Below are 20,012 nucleotides of genomic sequence, written 5' to 3' on the forward strand. Positions count from 1 at the left end.
TCTCGCTCATGTAAAGAACACGTGTCAGAACTGCACAATACAACCTCTCAAATGATCAAAACAAAACAAACTTCAATGGCATCTCATTTAAAAACATTAACATTACAACCCCAATGAAGGTCAGATTTGTTACAGAATTATTATTAGACTGTTAGACTTCATTTGTTCTGATTGTAACGTGCATTGTAGTGAACACTGTGTGTAAACTGCTTTAACTGTGCAAACAAGCACACAGGAAAAACAGCTATTTCCTTATATAGAAGCTGGACAGGTGAACTGCAGTAACACGGTTTTCCTTTAGACTACCATGGTGAAGTTAGTTTTAGGTTGGATATACTTTGAAATATCCATCCTAAATCTAACTTCATCATGGTTTTGTATGTCAGGAGTGAGTGAGGACTGATGAAGTGCTGCTGCTGCTGCTGCTGCTGGTCCTGCCTCCTCCTCCTCCTCCTCCTTCTCCTCCTCCTCCTCCTCCTCCTCCGCAGCAGCATCAGTATCAGTATCAACATCGCAAGATGGTAGCAGTGCACACTTCCTCACATTCATCGGAATCTGCCGAGTGGATTATTTGTCTGGACAAGAGGTACATTTCACGTCTCTGTCATTGTCTTACTGGTCTTTTATTAGCAAAAAAAACAAAAAAACAAAACGTCTGTATTTTGTAGATTTTCTCAGCAGACTTTGGGCGTTGTTGTGCTTAATTAAAAGCACTGATGTGGACTCAGTAGTTCTGATTTCCCAGAAGAACAGAGACTGTTTGCATCATGATATTAATAACAGTGTCATGATGAGTGAGGTACAGTGACAGACATGTGGACATGAGTTCATATTAACATGATTAATCCTGACTTCATTTGTTTGTTTCTTGTATTTGAAAAAGTTAAGAACCAGAGAAATGTTGCAACAAAGTTTATCACAGTAAACATTGTGTAAAGACGTTGATCTAGTATTTACATTTAAAACCACTGTTAGTATTACTAACACTATTATATTTTAATAGTATTAATATTGTCATGACAATAAATTGTCCAACCATACTTGAAATATATTTGTTATTCGTCTGTTCCTGTGTGTTTCTCTCTCTCTCTCTCTCTCTCTCTTCTCTCTCCTCTATTCTCCTTTCAACCCAACCAGCTATGGCAGAAAGCTGCACCTTTCCTCCTGTTAAAATTGACTTTTTGTTTCTCTCTGCTGATGCTAAAGTGCTGACACTAAAGTGCTTGCTCATTGGCATAGTATTATTCAATTCACAGCCTTGCACTACATGAGTAAAATTGATTTTATTTAATGTGATTCTCAGGTCTTTACAGTGAGGATTACTCAAACTGGACATCGAGTAAAAGTTTAAGGAAGATATTTAGAAATACATACTTTTTACTGCTCCCATTTAATCAAAGAATGATATCATTATAATCATCAGAGGTGCATGCTACATTATATTAAAGGTCACGTGTCTGTTCCAGGAACTGCTTTAATGACCTGATTTTGCCCTACTGTACATTATACCTCACCACTATACTGACAGATGTAGAACAGAACCACATTGTGTGTACATCATATGCAAATAAAATAATCATTTCTACTGTGAGAGGTATTTTGCTTTTTGTTCCAAATGTCTGCACACAAAGTGGAATTCTGCAGCCCCTGAGTGCATTTTCATGCTTTTAAACTTTGAATCAAAAAGAACTGGAGGCAGATCCTCTAAGATGCTTCTGTGTTTAGATGAGTAGGATATCACATTTATAAAATATATAATTATTTTTGTTGTTGTCTTTTATGTCTGAGCGCAGTGATCTTTTTATTTGAGCTGTTACTGGTCCCTTAAGGTCCTTAACCTCAAAGGGACTTTTTCTTGGATAAACAAGCGTGAATTAAAAACAAATAAAGGGCGAGCGTAGGTAACAGTTTCATCACATGATCAGGCAGATGTTGTGGAAATGGGCCTCTTAAGATACACGGGATGAAAGGGGGGAAAATGAGGCGGGTCCAAAGTACGTTATCTATAAACAGCAAAGTGACACAGTGTGCCAGACGTGTTTACACAGTAATATCCTCTGGTTCATCAAAGGCCTTTGGTTTCCTAGCAAATAGCTGGAGTGTGCTACAGACATCACTCTGTTGCAGTGAAATGCTGCAATTAAAAATACAATAGTGAATGCACATGTGTGTTTGCATGGTTTTTACGAGTAATTGGTGAATTCTGCATCCAACACAAGGATAATGTGTGTTTCTGATTAGTAATTTGTAAATGAGCATAGTAGATGCAGAACTATATCTGATAATGTACCTTGAAGGTTTTTGTTTGCACGTTGGTTTCTAAAATAGAAATGTTGCCTTCAGTTTTGAAACTGGGGCTCCCACACATCTCTCCGTTGTTATTTCTCAGCACGCTGTGCTTCAGTAAGAGCATAGACGTCGCCTTTTATTTCAACATGGAGTTGAGATGAGACCAGGGACTCTCACTCATTACATATCACTGTATGTTTGATTATAGCACGGAGATAACACTCACGTTAAAAGGTTGCTAGGGAAAACAGAACGAGAAGTCATTTGCTCAAACAGCAGCAGGGCAGATAATGTTTTATAATAAATAGTTTTCAGAGTCACATTAAGCCAGAGGGCCACTGGCAGTGGTGAAGCAAAAGTTTCTGAATTATTGATGCATGGTTTTTGTGTTGGTGCAAACACACTTGGAGATGAAACACACATCATTGCTTTGAGTGTTTAACCTCAGACTTGTGGAAAGTCATTTTCTGTCCACTTAGATGGAAGAACCACAAAATAACTGGTTTCTACAACTTTCCCTCTAGGGCAAACGTTGTTTTTGTGATAAACTCTTTGGTCATATCCTCCTGCCCTGTTATTCCATGTGCATTTATTTTTGGCAGTGAGTTGAATACTGACACTTTTTTTCTTCCCCTCTGTGTCTTCAGACCTGCAGAGCGCACTGGAGAAGATGTCGACATAATCCTTGCCCGTCTGAAGAATGTGAAGGCCTTTGAGAGATTCCATCATCGTTTGCTGCAGCAGATTTGCCTGTGTGGATTCTATGAGTGCTTAGAGAAAGGCATCACCTGTAGGTCAAAACACACACACACGCCCACAAGCTGTCGCATGTGTCTGAGCATGAAATGTTTCAAAAAAGATATTAGGTCAATTGGACTGGAGTTGTGAGAGTAGATGGTTGTTTGTCTCTATGTGTGGCCGTGTGATGGACTGGCGAACCAGGGTGTACCCCACCTATCGCCCTGTGTCAGCTGAGATTGGCACAGGTACAAAATGGATGGATGGATGATGTGGATGGATGTTTTTTACCTTGTTGATTTAAAAAAAAAAAAACGTCCTCTGCCTTTTCAGTATATCGCCAAGGAGACATTGGCACCAATTGGTATGCAGTCCTGTCTGGTTCGCTGGATGTGAAAGTGTCTGAGACGTCAAGTCATCAGGTACACAGTGCCCCAGGTTTCATGGAAATATGAAAGAAAAATGAAGGAAATCACCCTTGAACCTATTAGTGTGTCACATATTTTTGTAGAAATGTGAATTACTTTATCAGTAACGCACAATTTGAAATTCACACATGCAAAATAATCTGCATTCAAGCTTGTAAAAAGTGTGGGACGTGAATAGCCTTTCACTGATTCCTTTGGAGGACATTGCTGCATATAGTCTTTTTTAATACTATATAGCTCCATGTACCTCAGTTTGTGTGGGTGCTGATTGGAGTAACATCTCTACAGACTGCAGTGTACTGTATGTATAGAGCACTGCTTTCAAGTGTAGCACATAAAAGCATAATTCTTTGGAGGAATTAGGACATTGCATTTGCATTGTTCTTGTGCAGGTTCATGAATGCATGATCCATATGGGGGACTAACCCTCTCTGCCTCTGCCTGTCACAGGATGCTGTTACGATATGCACACTGGGGACTGGCACGGCTTTCGGAGAATCGATCCTGGATAACACTCCCAGGCATGCCACCATTGTCACACGGGAGTCCAGCGAGCTCCTGCGCATCGGACAGAGGGAGTTCAGGTCTCTGTGGGAGGTGAGCAACTCTGTGCTGGCTTCATTTTGCAGATGAATTCTGATCGAAACAAAAATGATGATTGCCAAACAATACATTTGAAGGCGATCTGATAGAAAATATCTATTTTACTGACCCAAACAAAAACCATCCTGCCATACAGAGCCAATTATAATAACAGATATTAATGTTTTTATTTTTATATATTTAAAATGATCACCGCAAAGTGAAAAGGGAACAGTTGTCTTTTCATTTTACAAATAAAATGTCAAATTTGAAAACTTGAGCAGGGCACAAGCCACAGTTGTTGTGTGGATTAGTGGGATGAAGGTTGTAAATACTGTATAATTAAACTGTAACTCTTTGCTCTCATGTCTCAGCAGCCCAATAACACTGGTTTATTGGGATGTAAGAGGTTTACTTCCTTTGACCAGTAGATGGCAGTACAGTGCTGAAGAGGAACTGTCACTGTGGGCTGTTTTTTGCCAGTGTCTTTTTTTTTTTTTTTTTATTAGTGGGAGTCAGATCCACTATAATCATCAAACACTCATAAGCTAACAATTATATAATTCTGAAGTATGTATAACTGTGTCAGGACAAATATGAAATCTTACAAACTAAATATAACTGAGTGTGACAAGATATTGGAGAAGCAACCTTTCTGTGGCTTAAGGGTCAGAGCACTTAAACTGTTTTTTCTCCTGCACTTGTTAATTTTAACTTAAATTATATTTTTATAATATTTTTCTGTAAAGGAAGACTCAAAGTTACAGAGTTCAGAGTAACATCTGAGCTACTGCGTTTTTCATTGTGCGTATGACACTGCAGTTCTTGAGATCTTTTTGTGTAAAGCTAAATTAAATTACGATTAATGAAACCTCCCGAGACACACTTCTCTCACCTCTCATCTGGCGGCTGGTTAAAGCCTCTCTTCTCTCCCAGCTCCCTCTGTGTAATGGGCTTGTTTCCTGAGAGACACTGCCCATTTCCTCTGGGACTGAGGGGCACTAGCGGGTTATATTAGGACCTGTGTGTCTGTCTCAGTGCACTGGTCAGTTTCTGTTTGATGGGATACATAACTCTGGTGGGACGTGTGCTGAGGATCACTTGACTGCCTGGGGCAACCTCTTCAATCAGGTTTGTTTGTTGTTGTGTAAGATGATGCATTAAGAGGTGCCCACATGATCTGCAGACACTAGTTTAGAAAACATCTGGCTTGGATGCTATTTTATTTCTGCTGTGTGGATATGAAGAAACAAAATCATCTTTATGTGACAAATTGAAACTAGTACATTTAAATGATTTTCCGGTCATGTGACGTCATGCAAGTGGTAACACTAGTGAGTTGTATTTATGGATGTGGCAAGATGGCAGCCAGTGCCACTGCAAATTGACTTATTATATATTATTATATACAGATATATATATACATATATATATATATATATGTATATATATATATATATTATGGTATTCTATACACAGCTATTTAAATTAACATATTCACTTTGTCTCTCCATGTATTTCAGCCATAAGCCATGATGTAAACAAGTGACAGCACTAGCATCGATACATGGATCCTCTGTCATTAGATGTGCTGAGGTTGGCTTTGACTCACAAGTCGGCAAAACTGCGACCGGAGAGCTAGAATCGAGCCAGAATTCGAATAATCAGCTTGTTGACATATAATCATTAGAATCTCCCACTTTTTACACAATTCGTTGTACTTACAGCAGTTTTGATAAATGATTTGGGCAGTGGTGCTTATATATCCTTCTAATTTTCACTGCAGTGCAGAAAATCAGCTGATGTGCAGTATTTGGTGACGGGCAGCGTTAGACTTCAGATTGTTTCTTGCCTGTGTCGTATGTCCTGCAGTGACTATACTGCCTCCAACATCCCAGAGCCTTTCTATTCCCTGCGTTGCTTTCTGGCTGTTTAAAATCCTGCACATGAAGTTCAGTTACATCACACAGGAATTATTAAAGCTGAATTTCAAGCGTCTTCCTTAAATTCTCAAAAAACAGAGTGAACAGAGAAAATGTTGAGACTGTAAAGGAACGATATTGATGGAAATGTACCACCAGACACATTCTCCTCCTCTGTGTTCCCTGTGGCCAAGAACTTTTACAAAACTATGTACAAGAGTGAGCACATGAATGCCCCAACGAACCAATGAATGCTATTTTCTATTCATGGATGCCCATGTCAATTATTCAGTGTACATCTCTCTCCTATATACTGTATATATAAGTGTGTGTGTACATATGTATTGTATATGTGTGTGTCAGTGTCAGTGGTTTTCTACGGTTTACAGTCATTGCACTAATTTGTTTCAGTGTAGTTTGCATGTGTCTGTGATTCATGACACAAATGAAAGGACTTGACTTTCATGGGATGTCTGTCATGACATCACTCCTGCATCTGGCTTCAATATTTCCCAAAGCTACTGACTGCCACATACACAATGATGAGGGATTTCGTGCAGCTTTGGATGTGACAGACTCTGCATTGTGTCACTAAGGCTTGTTAGTTTAACACTGCAGACATGAGACAAGCTCTGCGCAGTGCACACACTCATACACACACACACACACACACACACACGAACAGACATGCTGACTGAGGCTTGTTCATCAATCCGCTCTTCACTTTGGTTCTGGCTTCTGATGGTCACTGTGATTGAAACAACATCGGTGTCCTTTTTTATAACGTTTTACTTTGTTTTCCACTATTTAGTACCACCTCGACTCGCCTCGGCACATCTCGGTTGGTTGGTTTTCCATTACAATATAGTTCCTACTCAATGTGGGCGGGGTCATCACAGCACGGCTGCATGAAACTGCCGTGACTTCGTTTTACATGCGACACACAAAAACTAGTGACTAGTGACTACTGAATCATCAGTTAGAATCAGTTAATTAAAAGATTTGTTCAGTACTTCCTGCATGACTGAGGCACAGACTGCGTACAGACTTCGGCGAGGTTCCAAAAGCGCGCTGAGTAGGTACTATAGGTACTGATTAGTATAGGTACTGATTGGTCAGACTGTTGGCCACTAACTGGCCGTCACAGGAAGAGACGTCCCACACACAAACAGTGGCGAACTGTAGATCGGTTAAAACTACTCAAAAATCCTACAAACATGGGTTAATCTCCAACAACTACCAGGGAAATCTCTATATTTAACAGGAGTCTGGTGTATTTAGTGACAGCACCGTCGATCGCGAGCAGCATCACAGACCCTGCCGCTGTAGTCTGTGGAGTAGGAGTCTGGACTCTGGAGACATGTGGACAGAAATCAAGCCGAACAGTGCCCAACTGCAGATAAGTTAAAACTACTTAACAATCCTAAAAACGTGGGTTGATCTCCAACAATTACCAGGAGTCTGGTGTAAAGTCACTAGTCACTCGTTTGCGGTTTCGTGCAGCCGTGCAGCGATGACTCCGCCCACGTTGAGTAGGTACTTTTTATTGTAGTGGAGATGCAACCTAACCGTGCCGTGCCGTGCCGTGCCAAGGCGAGGCGAGTACAGTCTGACGATGTCACATGTAGTATCGGCTCAGCTTGCTCGGAACCTCGACAGAGGTACTATCACGAATAGAAAAGCGAAATAACCGTGCCGTGCTGAGGCGAGTTGAGTTGCTCTAGCGGAAACACGCCATTACAGTCACATCAGTGCACATGTGGCCTTCGCAGGAAACCTTACTGTTGAATATCAGTTGTAACAAACTACACATTATGAATTGTTGCGTTAGCATATGTGCGGCACATGAATACTACCTCAGATGCATGTGGTTATACTGTATGTATTCAGAATGTGTGTTTTTGCTTGGAGCTTATCTGTTGGGTGCTGCGCTGACAACACGGGAAGGGGGTCAGGCCAGTGGAGAAAACTGATGAACAGGAAGTGGCAGGGACACAGTATGCCCTGTGGTTGTCTCAGGATAGGGTGGAGGAGTTCAGAAAATAAGACCACATTAATTATCTGGTCTGTCGTGCTATGTACATGAAAACAACTGGAAGATTGAATCAGAAATATATGTGCTTTATTCCCTTATCTCTCTTCTCCAATTTGTTGCTTAATCAAAAGCCTGGGATGTGAACTACAACACAATAGATCTATTAAAAGCCTCAGCTGGTCCATTTGTTGTCAAACCACTTAACCCCAGACTGGAAAATCTCTCCAACTATTGAAGATTGCCATTCAATTTTCTAACAGGCATTTGTGGTATCCAGAGCACAAATGATACAGCAACTCTTCCTCTAGTACCAACATGAGACAGATGTTTGTGGCACAGAGTAAAAAAAAAAATTCAAATCAAATCTGTGAGTGACATGAAAACAAGGAAGATGGGATATATATTTGTTCCAATGCTTATATTTGTCTCTGTTCCACATCAAATATAATTTATCATATTGAACTGCCTGTTCAGTACAAACCCAGATTCAATCAAATTCAAGATGACCTATGTCAAATCCTTAAGACAGGAAACTATACATCACACGGTTTTACCCAAAATGACACAAGCTGATCTGTTGTGTTGTGTCCGTTGAAAGTGACGCAAAGTCTGATGTGTCACTGATTTGGTGACGTACTGTACATTTACACCTTTGTTTTCCTCTCAGTTTCTTACAGTTACCTTATAACTATATATTTTGAAGATTTAATTCTTAAAGCTGAGTTTTAGAAATATGCATAAAAATAAAACTGAATGCACTAATCTAAAAAATATTAAATCTATTTTACAAGGGAGACTTCAGTTTAAATATTACACAATAATACACACACAATACAGAATACAAAAAAACCTGTTACATGTAAAGAGAGAGAACTGAGTGATTCAAAAATTAGCTTTTGAAATGTCTCGGTGAGACAGTATTTTAGAGATGGTTGATTTGGGGGATTTCTTTTTTAAAAGCTGGAAAATGATTATCTTGTTAAATGCATTTGCCTTTGGAAAGTAACAAAGTTAAAGATAAGACACCATCTGGTCTCTGTCCTTGAGAGGAAGAGCCTCAGTGATAGGAACATGATACTGGATGTTGCCATTTGTACATCTAACGGTTGGACTGGGTTCAAAAAATTATAACGGCTAAGAAGCGCTGTAAGACACAGAAAGTAGCAATGTGGGGTTTTTTTTTAATAACATTTCTTCACATCCTGTGTGACTGACCTAGCTCTGCTTTATCACTTGCTTTGTAAAAGTGACCCAACTGAAAATGGGAGAGAGCGAGAACAAGAGAGAGAGAGAGAGAGAGAGAGAGGGAGGGAGGGAGAGAGCTCTCGTCTGTGCTCACTGACTGAGTGGCGTAATCACCTAGCAACTGCTGCTCAGAAGAAGTCACTCTGGCACTCTGCTGCTCGGACGCAGTGAGGCTGCTCAGTGGCGTGCACGCTGATGTGATGGGGCTCCTCGATCACGCTGGACCATGCTGCGTATGAACCGTGACCTTTACGGCACTCTCGGAATCTTAGATTTGGGATTTGCATGCTTGGAGTGTTTGTCAATGCCAGGATTAAGAGGGTGTGCAGGATCCTCCAGTCACTCACAACAATAACAAACTGCATGGGACGGTGGGGAGGATCTGTATAGGTAATATTTCTCAAACTTTTTTTTTTACAGTGCAAGACTTTTGATTCTTCAGAGATACTGTGTAAGATTTCAAATCTAAGTTGAAAACACCTGAATTGTTCTTTCTGATGTTGCAGAAAGAAGAAGTCAGAATGTGTTGTTCAGGACTCAACTGTAGCTTTTACATTTCAAAAAAATTTATAATTTAGTGAAAATTACACATTTTGTAGAATCATTTATTTAGAAAGTACAGTGAAACTCCCCCCAATTGTTTCCCAAGTGGCTTGTAAGAGTTCGGAATAATCGCTGCATGCTTTGTGAACAATTCGTACCATGTTTCTTATGTAACCTGGGGTGAATTATTTAAAAATACAAGAGAGCATTCATGCACATTGATGCTCACAATGCCATAATGTGCTCGAGCATGAAATTCTGAGGAGCTTGCGCTGCACTGAAAATGCACTGAAATGGCCTGATATCTTCACTGATCTGTTGTAAAGGCCGAGACCACGCTGCACTCATGAACACTTTTTTACGAAAAGCAACATAGATAAGGCTGTGTGTGCTTGTCGTTCATCACGCCATACTCCCAGTCTTTACATTGTTTTTATAGGGTAAAACGGACACATTCTCAGCACAGGATGATGATCAGGCATAATATTCTGCTGCTGTAAACAGTGAAGTCACTGTGCCAGAGCAAAATAAGCACAGCAGCTGAATATACGCTTCACTAGAGTTCAACAAAATGGGGCATCTTTTATCTCAGATATTACTAAATGTTGGTTTTATGTATGTATAATTCTCAAAACACTCATATCGCTGTTTCTATTTATTATGCTACATGTGCCTGATTATCAGTTTCAGACTAACAACCTTTCCAGTGTATATTGATACATTTTCCTGTTCAAAATTGTAACAAAAAACATAATTATTTCAATGCTATTGCAGAGACATTGTGTGTTCAGAATGTGTAAGTATATAGTGTTTAGTTGACCAGAAAATCCTTTCCCTTGGAGTTTTTGTATTATTATAATTCCCATTCCCTTTTTTCAGTGTGTTTTCATCTTGCAGTTTGATGTGGATGGCTCTTTGATGAAAAGGGAGAGATGGGTTGATTTTAAATTCAACCCATCTTCAATTTAGAATTGAGCTATTTGCTGGTTTCTAAATTAAAGATGTCTTAGTGCTTCACCTTTGGTATTACCTCGTTTACAAGTGAGGAGATTATGCTGTGTTTCTGTTGTCTGCTAAATTAGGGATGTCAAGTCAATTGCTGTTCCCATAATGTTTTGGGATTTTGTTTGTTTTTCAGACGTTTCACTTCAAATAATATCAGTCAGTCAGTAAATCAGTCTTGAAAGGTTTAATAAACCCACTTGAAGCAACAGATCATAATCTTGTTAGGTCATGGATTCCATTAATAAACACCACACAGTCACTTGTTGAATAGATCCAGATGCTTTAATCTGGGTGACTGTTGTGCTTGCTGTGTGGTTGTCAGATTGTGTGAAGGATTATTTGACTACCTAGAATAACCATAAAGGTTTATCTCATCCGTGCTTTATGTGTTCAGAAGACTGTGGATATTATGCCCGGAGATGTTTACGACTCCTCGTGGAGATTGTTTCTCACATTTGTCGGTAAATGCCAATGTGCAGTCACACTCTGGAATCCTGAAAAGCTACTAAGAAATGATGCACTGCTCTGTGTTCCCTCCATAGCTGCAGATAAAAGAAGGCCATCTTTGGCAGTGTTATGGTTATAAATGACAGGCTACAGGGAAGCAGTGGCACAGATTATAACCAGTGGACTTTTATTATGACATGACGTGTTGCCACAAATATTGGAATTAGCATTCCTTAGCATTTTCTGATGTCTTAAAGACATAGTTTTACATTTTAGTTATTAACTTTCCTGCTTAAGCTTTGAGAAGACTGATGCTCCAATGTCGGAGAGTGTCAAGAATCATCCCATCTAACCCCTGAATAGTATTTTTGAATATATATTCAAATAATTGAATCATTACAGAGAGTACAACATCACTTTGTCATTCTAAAACTGAAGCTGAAGTGCCTGCTTTAAATCTCTTTGTTGCAATACATCAGTATAAGATAAGAGTGACATAGAAAGAAGTGTGTTGTTTATGTTAAAATGTAAATCAAAATGCATTTAAATATAAACGTAAAGCAGCAGCGCATAACTTCATCATTGTTATAACCACTGATACAGAAAGCAACAAGTGAAACGAGTGAAAAAATAAATAAAAAATCACATTGGTACAGCTATATTAGCAAAAATGCAAAATGGTCATTTCCTCCAGCCTTTGAATTTAAATCTTCTCAGACAGTTAGACAGTTTTCACCAATAAACATAATTGATCTCTCGTCTTGACAGATAGATTAATAATTTCGTCTACAAAAGCCGACAAATTGTGAGTGCATCTCTTATGCATGTCTTATTTATTCAACAGTGCAAAACACTGATGTTCAAAAAGGAATAAAATCATTAGAATTAAGAGGATTAAACTATGTGTTTGCCACACTTACTTAAAAAAGCTTCCCTTAATCACTGATCAATTACCATTGATTAACATTTTTTTTTGACAAATACGAAAATAAAAAAGAGAGATAAAATACATTAATATAATCTGAGAGTAAACTGAAATCAGTCTCAAAGGGACTGAGGTTGTTACGTTACTAATTATGTGTCAGTGACATCTTTACTAACAAAACAGAGACTGAGTGCTTTTCACACAGCTGACAATGTTACTAATCCTCCTCTAAAACTACACCCCCAACACACACGGGATTCAACTCCTTAGGTAGCACAGCTTTATTAGTTCAGAGGGGACGAGTTCATTTGTTGCAGTGCTGCTGCAGTTTAAGTGCTCCTCCCTAATCCTAAACCCTTAAACTGTGTATAAATACACACTGGTGTGTTGAAGTGACTCTGACATGATCACATCTGCTGCAATGATCAACTCTGAATAATTCATTAATCAGTTGTTTCCATAAAAAGCACCGTCCTTTTCATAATCTGACGATGTTGCCATCACTCTTGCATCTTGCATTTTTCAGAGTAGACACCTGCCTGAATATATGTTTTTAATCTGCTTCTTAATCAAAGGGGGGGGGGGGAGCTGTGTGCCCCACAAGAGTTCACTAAAGTGATTAACTGACCACAGAGGGTGGAATTAGATTTAAAACATGACCTCTGAGAACACATCACCATTCAGGAACAAATGGCTAGGGAGTTCTAGCTTTTGCTTAGTCTCCTTTGATAACAAGAGAGTTAGCCAGAGAGAACTAATTCTTGAAAAAAGTTGAAAAATCAATAAATCTTTAAGAATAATCTTGTGACACAGTATGTTCACAGATATGTTAACCCTCAGCGCAGGTGCACCCATGGTTAATTGCCATGGGAATTATACACAACTCCTTATATGGACATCCTGGGGTGTGTGTTTATAGGTCACATATTCAGGCTTATTTTTATTCCGTCTTCTTATGTGTTGTTGAGTCAAAGTTATGATTCATTTTATATCGCATTTTTAGTAGTGATATAAAGGAGCAATAATTGTGCAGAAGTCACAAAATAGACTGTTTTTCTCTTCTTTTTGTTCATAAAAACGAGCCAAGGGAACTTTGAACTGCGGTGTATTTCCAAATGTCACAAATTCAATCCGATGCAATCTATGTTGCACATTCTTATAGCCTCTGTATATAGTACTGTACGTTTTAACATAGTAATGGTTTTCCATTACTATGTTAAAACAGCAGCTGAAATGCTCTGTGTTCTACGGGTTTCCCTCATGAAACATTGCAGTAAAGCAGTGTCAATGATGTGAAACCAATTCACTGTAACTAGTTATTTTTGTAATCGATTAACACATTTAAACAAACCAATCATTTATCAAAACAGTGATAATTCAGCTGTGCAGAAAATAGATGAACAAATGTTTTTGGCAAATTGTCATCCCATTGTGTTTAAACGCTGCATCACAGTGTGTTTTCACAGGTTTACGAAGGATGTTGATGCAGTTAAGCATCAGCCTCATTCACCTCATTTAAGTGATTAAAACACGATCATGTCTATATGCATGTCTGTAGATGTTTAAATAAGTGAGTACAGGAGTGCACGAGTTTCTGTGGTTTGCAGAAACAGAATGGCAACATATGATCCTGGTGACTGAGCTGCGTTTGCACGTCAACTTTGACCTCCCAGCCTGGGGATGTTGACATTTCTTCATGGCTCACTGGCTATATAGTGGATTTACCTCATTATGCATCAGTGTCATGAGCAGAAACACAACATGAGATTACGAGTATACGAGCACAGTGCTGATGTTCATTGCGTAACATATGCGATGCTTCACGGTACAGTGATGGTATTAGACATGTACAGTTGTACTTTAATGCTCGGTGACTCTGTGTCTCGTAAGGACTCTCTGACGAACTGCATCTGAAAAATGGGGAAAAAAGAGACAAATAATTAATGAAAACAAATACAGATCAAAAAACTAATAGTGAGAAAAAACAGAATATTTACCATTTATGGTAAATAATAACCAACCACTCATCTTTGTAGTTATTTCTCACTGAACCTTTAAGTTATGTTCTAAATAGCCGTGTGCCTCCTTACATCTCTGACTTATACCTCAGCTTTACTCTCCTTCACGGTCACTAAGATCAGCTGATCTTGGTCAATCTCTTCTCTTTGGCATTCGACTCAGTATACATTTTTATGTTTTTAAGTGTTTGCTTCATTGCTGTATAGCACTTTGGTCAACAGTGTCGCTTTTAATTGTATTGGATTGAACCTTACATTTATGTGTTGGGACTAATTGAATATCAAGCTGTAGCCCAAACTCTCTTCGACTTTCTCCTTGTCGTCACATGGAGGTGAATGATGACAGAAGGGTTGATTCATTTATTTATTTTCTCCTGTTGAAATGAAATGAAATGAAATGCCACGCAACAAAGACTCGGCTGGAAATTAACATTTCAGCTCAATATTATGTGACTTCCTTTTGATTTTCTCATGACAGGAATATAGTCCTTTGTGGTGTAAAAAAATGGACATGTTTTTAGTGCATATTTACAATATTAGCTGCAGAGTCCCCGTGTTGGTGCAGAATACATTAATAACCTTCACTCTGATGCCTCAGTGATGTTGACATTTGTTTACAGTGAAATATCTCAAGGACTACCAGAACATTTGGTGCACATTCATTGTTTAACCCACAGGGCGACTTGCATCTTAAGCCACCATTAGGCTAATTTCAAATGTCAAAATTGAAACTTGGGTCGTAGTAGTAATAAGTTTATTGACATTATATGAACAAACAACATTTTCCTTTTAGTTTTGAATGTTAAACTAACTACTTTCCCATCAGCCTCAGCTGTATTTGTGGTAATTAGCATGTTTTGCTGCTATACACACTTATGTCTGTTTGTTGTTGTGTTGTGTTTTAGAGATATCATCAGTGCATGGCTGGACTCCTCGCCCCGCCCTATGGTGTGATGGACAGTGATTGTAGTGCTGGCAGTAAGTAGCCCTGCATCACATTTTATTTAAGATATTTATCATTAGGGGGCCACATGGTGAGGTAGTGGCTAGCACTGTTGCCTTGCAACAGAAAGTCCTGGGTTTGCAACCCGGCCTGAACAAAGGTCTTTCTGCATGGCGTGTGGGTTTTCTACAATTTCCTCCCACAGTCCAAAAACATGCAGAGGTTGGTGGAATACTCTTAATTGACCATAGGTGTGAATGAGAGAGTGAATGGTTGTTTGTCTCTTTATGTTGGTCATGTGATGGACTGGTGATTTGACTGGGGTGTGCGAGCTGGGATTGGCACCAGCAGCCCTGCAACTCTCATGTGGAGGATAATGTGGTAGACAATGAATGAATGAATATTTATCATTAACTCCAATAATCCTTGAGTAAAGTCAAAATTGGAAAATATTCTTTAAACTAATTAATTCTAAATTTTAAGACAATGTTTGACTATAAAACTATAAATATTCCCGCACAGTTTGTACACATGGTTGTGCAGGTTCTTTAGAAGGCAATGCTCATAATTATTATAGCTGCACTAGCAGTTTTTAAGTTACATTTACATACTGTTTTAGATTAGGGTTTGTCTTATTGTTCATACAAGTCTAAAGATCGAACACCGATCAACATTTTTCAAGGTTTTCTGATATTTTATGGACCAAACGATTAATCAATTCATCGAGAAAATAATTGACAGATTAATCGATTATGAAAATAATCGTTAGTTGCAGCTCTAGAACTGATTAACACCAGGTGCAGACAATCAGGGAATCAACGAGACTAGACAAGACAGATGAAGTGCAGACAGGAAGACAAAAAAAACCTTCACCAAAACAAAACCAGTATAGTACACATTAACTAAACTAACTGACACAGACTTAAAACTTAACATGGGGCATGACAATGTCATTTTTACAAGAAACAAAAGGATCTACCAATGAGGTTTTGTAAAAATACTTTACCTACATTCCCAAGCAAGAAAGCCAGTGTCTTTGTATGCTTTGTAAGACCCAACAACATGCAATGCTGAAAAAAAATACAAGTTGGTATTTTTAATAGGTGCTTTTATGTGTTACAAAATAGAAATACAGATACAGATGAGAAGATTTTCTAAACACAGAATGAACTAATATATTCTGGTTTACATTATATGTACACTAAAGTAAAATTGTATTGTGTTATTTCATTATTTTATTGTTGTGTATGTTCATGTTTTTTTCTACCTAATTCTATTACTGTCTGACCCCGTTTTAATCCTTGTATTGCGATTGTGAATTTTTTTGTTTTGTTTTGTGGATATAAGGGTTCTGATGTTGAATAAAATGTTGAATACTAACCTTTAAAAAAAAAGATGTTTCACAAAGGTTTAGATGAGTGCAAACAAAAGTCAGTATTCAATTAGGTTAAATACTTAATATTATAAATATAATAAATCCGTTGTTTCAAATCAGGATTAATTGAAAAACACATAATAGGAAACAAATAAAGGTTACTTGTTTTGCATAGTCGTCAGTCATAGTCATTATCATCAGCATTCAGGTGAATAAAAAAGAAAAAAACAAGCAATTACTGAATCAAAAGACACTTGGCACACAACGGACAATGGCAGAAAACTTAGTTTGCAACTGAAAAGTTTGCAGACAAGGGGATAAAGAGGATGAAAGGCTTGTATTTATGTAGGAGGAGGAGGAGGAGGAGGTAATGTTGGTCAAGAGACCTGCAGTTTCTAACAAAAATTTTGTGTTTAGTTAATTCAATACAGTCTTAAACAAAGCACTTTTCCTTCCTCGGATTCACGCTCCATAAAAAATGATGAACAGCGGAGTTCAGTGGAAGAATCAATAATATGTATTGATTCTGTATGTAATATAATATGTATGCTTTTTTTTTTTTAGTGTCATATGGATATTTCTTAGATGATGGAAACGTTGTGAAGCAAATGTTTCTCTTGATTTAACGTAAAAACAAAGATGGCCTTTGTTTTTACTATCTGATTCACAGCTCATCACACATACAGGTTTTCATTAGCCCTTGTGTGCTTTGGAAAATGACTGCACCAGCAGAGCTTTGAGCATTTTCACAACATACAGTCGGGTAAAGGATTTACAGTATGCAGTAAACTATGCATGACTACACAAAAGTAGTCACACAGGCATCAAGTAGCTGGGGGCTGATGCACTTTCCTGCGGCATCGTACATCCACAGCAGCTCAGTGGTTTTGTAACTGTGGTGGTGGAGTCAAATGAATTAAACAGTTTGATAGTTTGCTTATTCACCAGGCTTTTACTGAAATTTGGCATTGTTTCATCCAGTCATGCATTCAGTGCTTCTGTACCTGAGCACGTAAGACATCTACATTGTGTCTACAAATGTAACTTTTTTGTGACAGCTATATTTTCCATAGTATATTCCTTGATGTTTTGATTTTCAGTGTCGCCATGTCGTATAATGATATTACCAACTGAGCTGTTCAGTTTAATGTTAGTCTGCACCACCAGGCATTTATTGGACAGGACTGACCATCTTTTTTAATACATGGTCTACGGCTAAAATGTGTTATGTAACATGATGGCGACAATAGATAAATCTTAGAGAAGATAAAGTTTAAAAATGAGCAAGGGTTACGCAGTCAACAAAGTTTAAGTGACACAGATGCTTATTTCCAGGATGTATTGCCACAGGTCTAATGTTACATCTCTACAGTAGCTGTGTTCCACTTTCTATATATTATGTGGGCCCGTCTCTGTTCTGTGGCATCAGCAGTCTGTGAGGCTCTAAGAAGTCTAAGAATAGCTAAATTTCTTCCCTGCAGATACAGTTGTGACTGAGCAACCTTGGCTGATATCATACTGTGCTATCTGTCCTTTAGGAAGGGGGAGGCATAAAACTCTGACTACTGAGTAGTAGCCACACCCCTCTGCTCTGTCACATAGAGTTGTAAACACCTCACTGTCTCTGTACACAAACACCCACAACCTCATGTTAGTTAGTCTAATTGCAATTTTTTATTTGCCACTACTTTTCTCTTAATGTTAAACATGGAATTATTTATTCTGTCAAGACAATAACTAAAGTTCTAGTGTTATCGTTGGAGTAGTATTTAGTTGGTGCAGTATTATCAGTGAGGAGGTAAATTGAGTGGCTCATATAACAATTGGACCATAGAAATAATTGCTTTAAACATTCAAACCAATCCAATTAACTTTATTTGTATAGCACATTTAAAAAGCACATGGTTGCCAAAGGGCTATACACACCACCTGAAGACTAAGAATACACTTAAAATCATTAAACACAGAAAGAAAGAAAAATATTAAAAGACACAGAACAAAGACCACACAATTCTCATGTCAGTTTAAATTCCAAGGTGTAAAAGAGAAGAGAGCGAGAAGGCGAAATTGTGACAAGCCCCTCTTCTTCTTTTCATTGATCCTATAGTTTTTCCTTGAAGACACAGTCTACAGTATTGTATAATTGTAAAATATATGATTTCCCCATCTAGAAATGCCGGATAAAAAGAACATGAGCAACAACTCCTTTGCTTCCATCTCCAAACATCAGAATAAGGTAATTTCATTTGTTCATTCATTACTACAAAATTAACTTAATGCCATGCAGTGCTGCCACATGTCATAAAAGACAGAGAGGGACTGTGGGGTTGAGACAGTGCTGGTGCTTATTTGTCATTGCTTGAATTTACTGTGACATGCATGTTTTACTGGTTGCAGCAGTTGGAAATCAGCACGAACTGAGACGTTTGTTTAAAGTTGGTCTAAGTATAAATACGCTGGCTGGAGCTCTAGTCTTCATCCTGTGCAGTTCCTGTCCCACCTTTCTCCCTCTGTCGTTTCCTGACTGCTGGGCTGATAACGTGGCACAACAGTAGATTTATGTTACTTTGTTCTTTGTTCCTACGGATAATTCCATCACATGTTTTTTTTATGTCACGTAAGAAACTTTAATTTAATTTCACATAGTAAATAATTATTACTATATAAATCCCTGCCTTTTTGGCTACTGAGTGGACACACTGTCTAATAAATAAACAATGAGGCTTTAAAACTGTCACATAAATGCTTAGTGTTAGCGCTGCTCTGTGACGCATGCAGAGGTATTTTAAATGTCACAACCCTGCAGTCCACCCAGTGGGGGAAAAACAAGACAACACAATATCACAATATCTATGTCCTGTTTAAACAAGTGCATGCATCACTCAGGACGATGGAAAAGCACTATTACTATACTTTAATTCTGATGCAACACAGAAAACCACATGTTCAATTCAAATAGACAGCTAATAAACATATAATGTCAACCATGAGTCATCCAAAAGCAGTGAGAAGGAACTCCTGTGGCTCACAGTGAGAGGAAAATCTATTTATTTAACACGACTTGTTTGAATTGTAGTTGTTTTTTTTGTCATGTCATTTATTGTCACATACTTGGCTGTTTGTTGTTGGATTCCACCACTTTATTTTCACCTAGTTTGTGCGCCATTTGGTTGGAGCCTAAGTTTGACCGTTGTCCATGATGCCCTTCATTTCATTTCCTCTCATTTTTTATTTTATTTTACAGAAGTCATTCATTGAAAGCCCCGCCAAATCCCACCCTAAATGCATTTTGCAGGTAGTAAACTCGACCATCATGTGTATGTAGGCGTCTATTATTATTACCTGACCTGTGTTTTGACTTGAATCCCTATGTGCAGGTGCCCTCGGAGAAGATCTTGCGTGCTGGGAAGATTCTCCGTACCGCCATTCTCTGTAAGGCACCTCACATGATTCGAGACAGGAAATACCATCTGAAAACATTTAGGTTGGTTGACATTTTAATACAACGAAATACAAA

At 38.3% G+C, this 20,012-nt stretch overlaps 1 protein-coding gene across 4 annotated transcripts in view; it reads left to right on the forward strand.

The window, feature by feature from the left end:
• Positions 1 to 502: 502 nt before the first annotated feature.
• rapgef4a (Rap guanine nucleotide exchange factor 4a) overlaps positions 503 to 20,012 on the forward strand; it is a 42,045-nt gene continuing 22,535 nt past the window's right edge. The window contains exons 1-8 of one of the 4 annotated variants that reach the window (XM_058612424.1): positions 503 to 586; positions 2,937 to 3,079; positions 3,361 to 3,449; positions 3,906 to 4,052; positions 15,083 to 15,155; positions 18,667 to 18,731; positions 19,740 to 19,790; positions 19,873 to 19,979. In XM_058612424.1, coding sequence (XP_058468407.1) covers positions 519 to 586; positions 2,937 to 3,079; positions 3,361 to 3,449; positions 3,906 to 4,052; positions 15,083 to 15,155; positions 18,667 to 18,731; positions 19,740 to 19,790; positions 19,873 to 19,979 — 743 coding nt within the window. In that variant the 5' untranslated portion in view covers positions 503 to 518. Of the gene's footprint in view, positions 587 to 2,936; positions 3,080 to 3,360; positions 3,450 to 3,905; positions 4,053 to 5,092; positions 5,169 to 9,394; positions 9,630 to 15,082; positions 15,156 to 18,666; positions 18,732 to 19,739; positions 19,791 to 19,872; positions 19,980 to 20,012 lie in introns of those variants that run through there. The other 3 variants (XM_058612425.1, XM_058612427.1, XM_058612426.1) reach the window with 3 other exon arrangements.

This window comes from Solea solea, chromosome 2 (genome assembly GCF_958295425.1).
Source record: "Solea solea chromosome 2, fSolSol10.1, whole genome shotgun sequence".
Classification (NCBI taxonomy): domain Eukaryota; kingdom Metazoa; phylum Chordata; class Actinopteri; order Pleuronectiformes; family Soleidae; genus Solea; species Solea solea.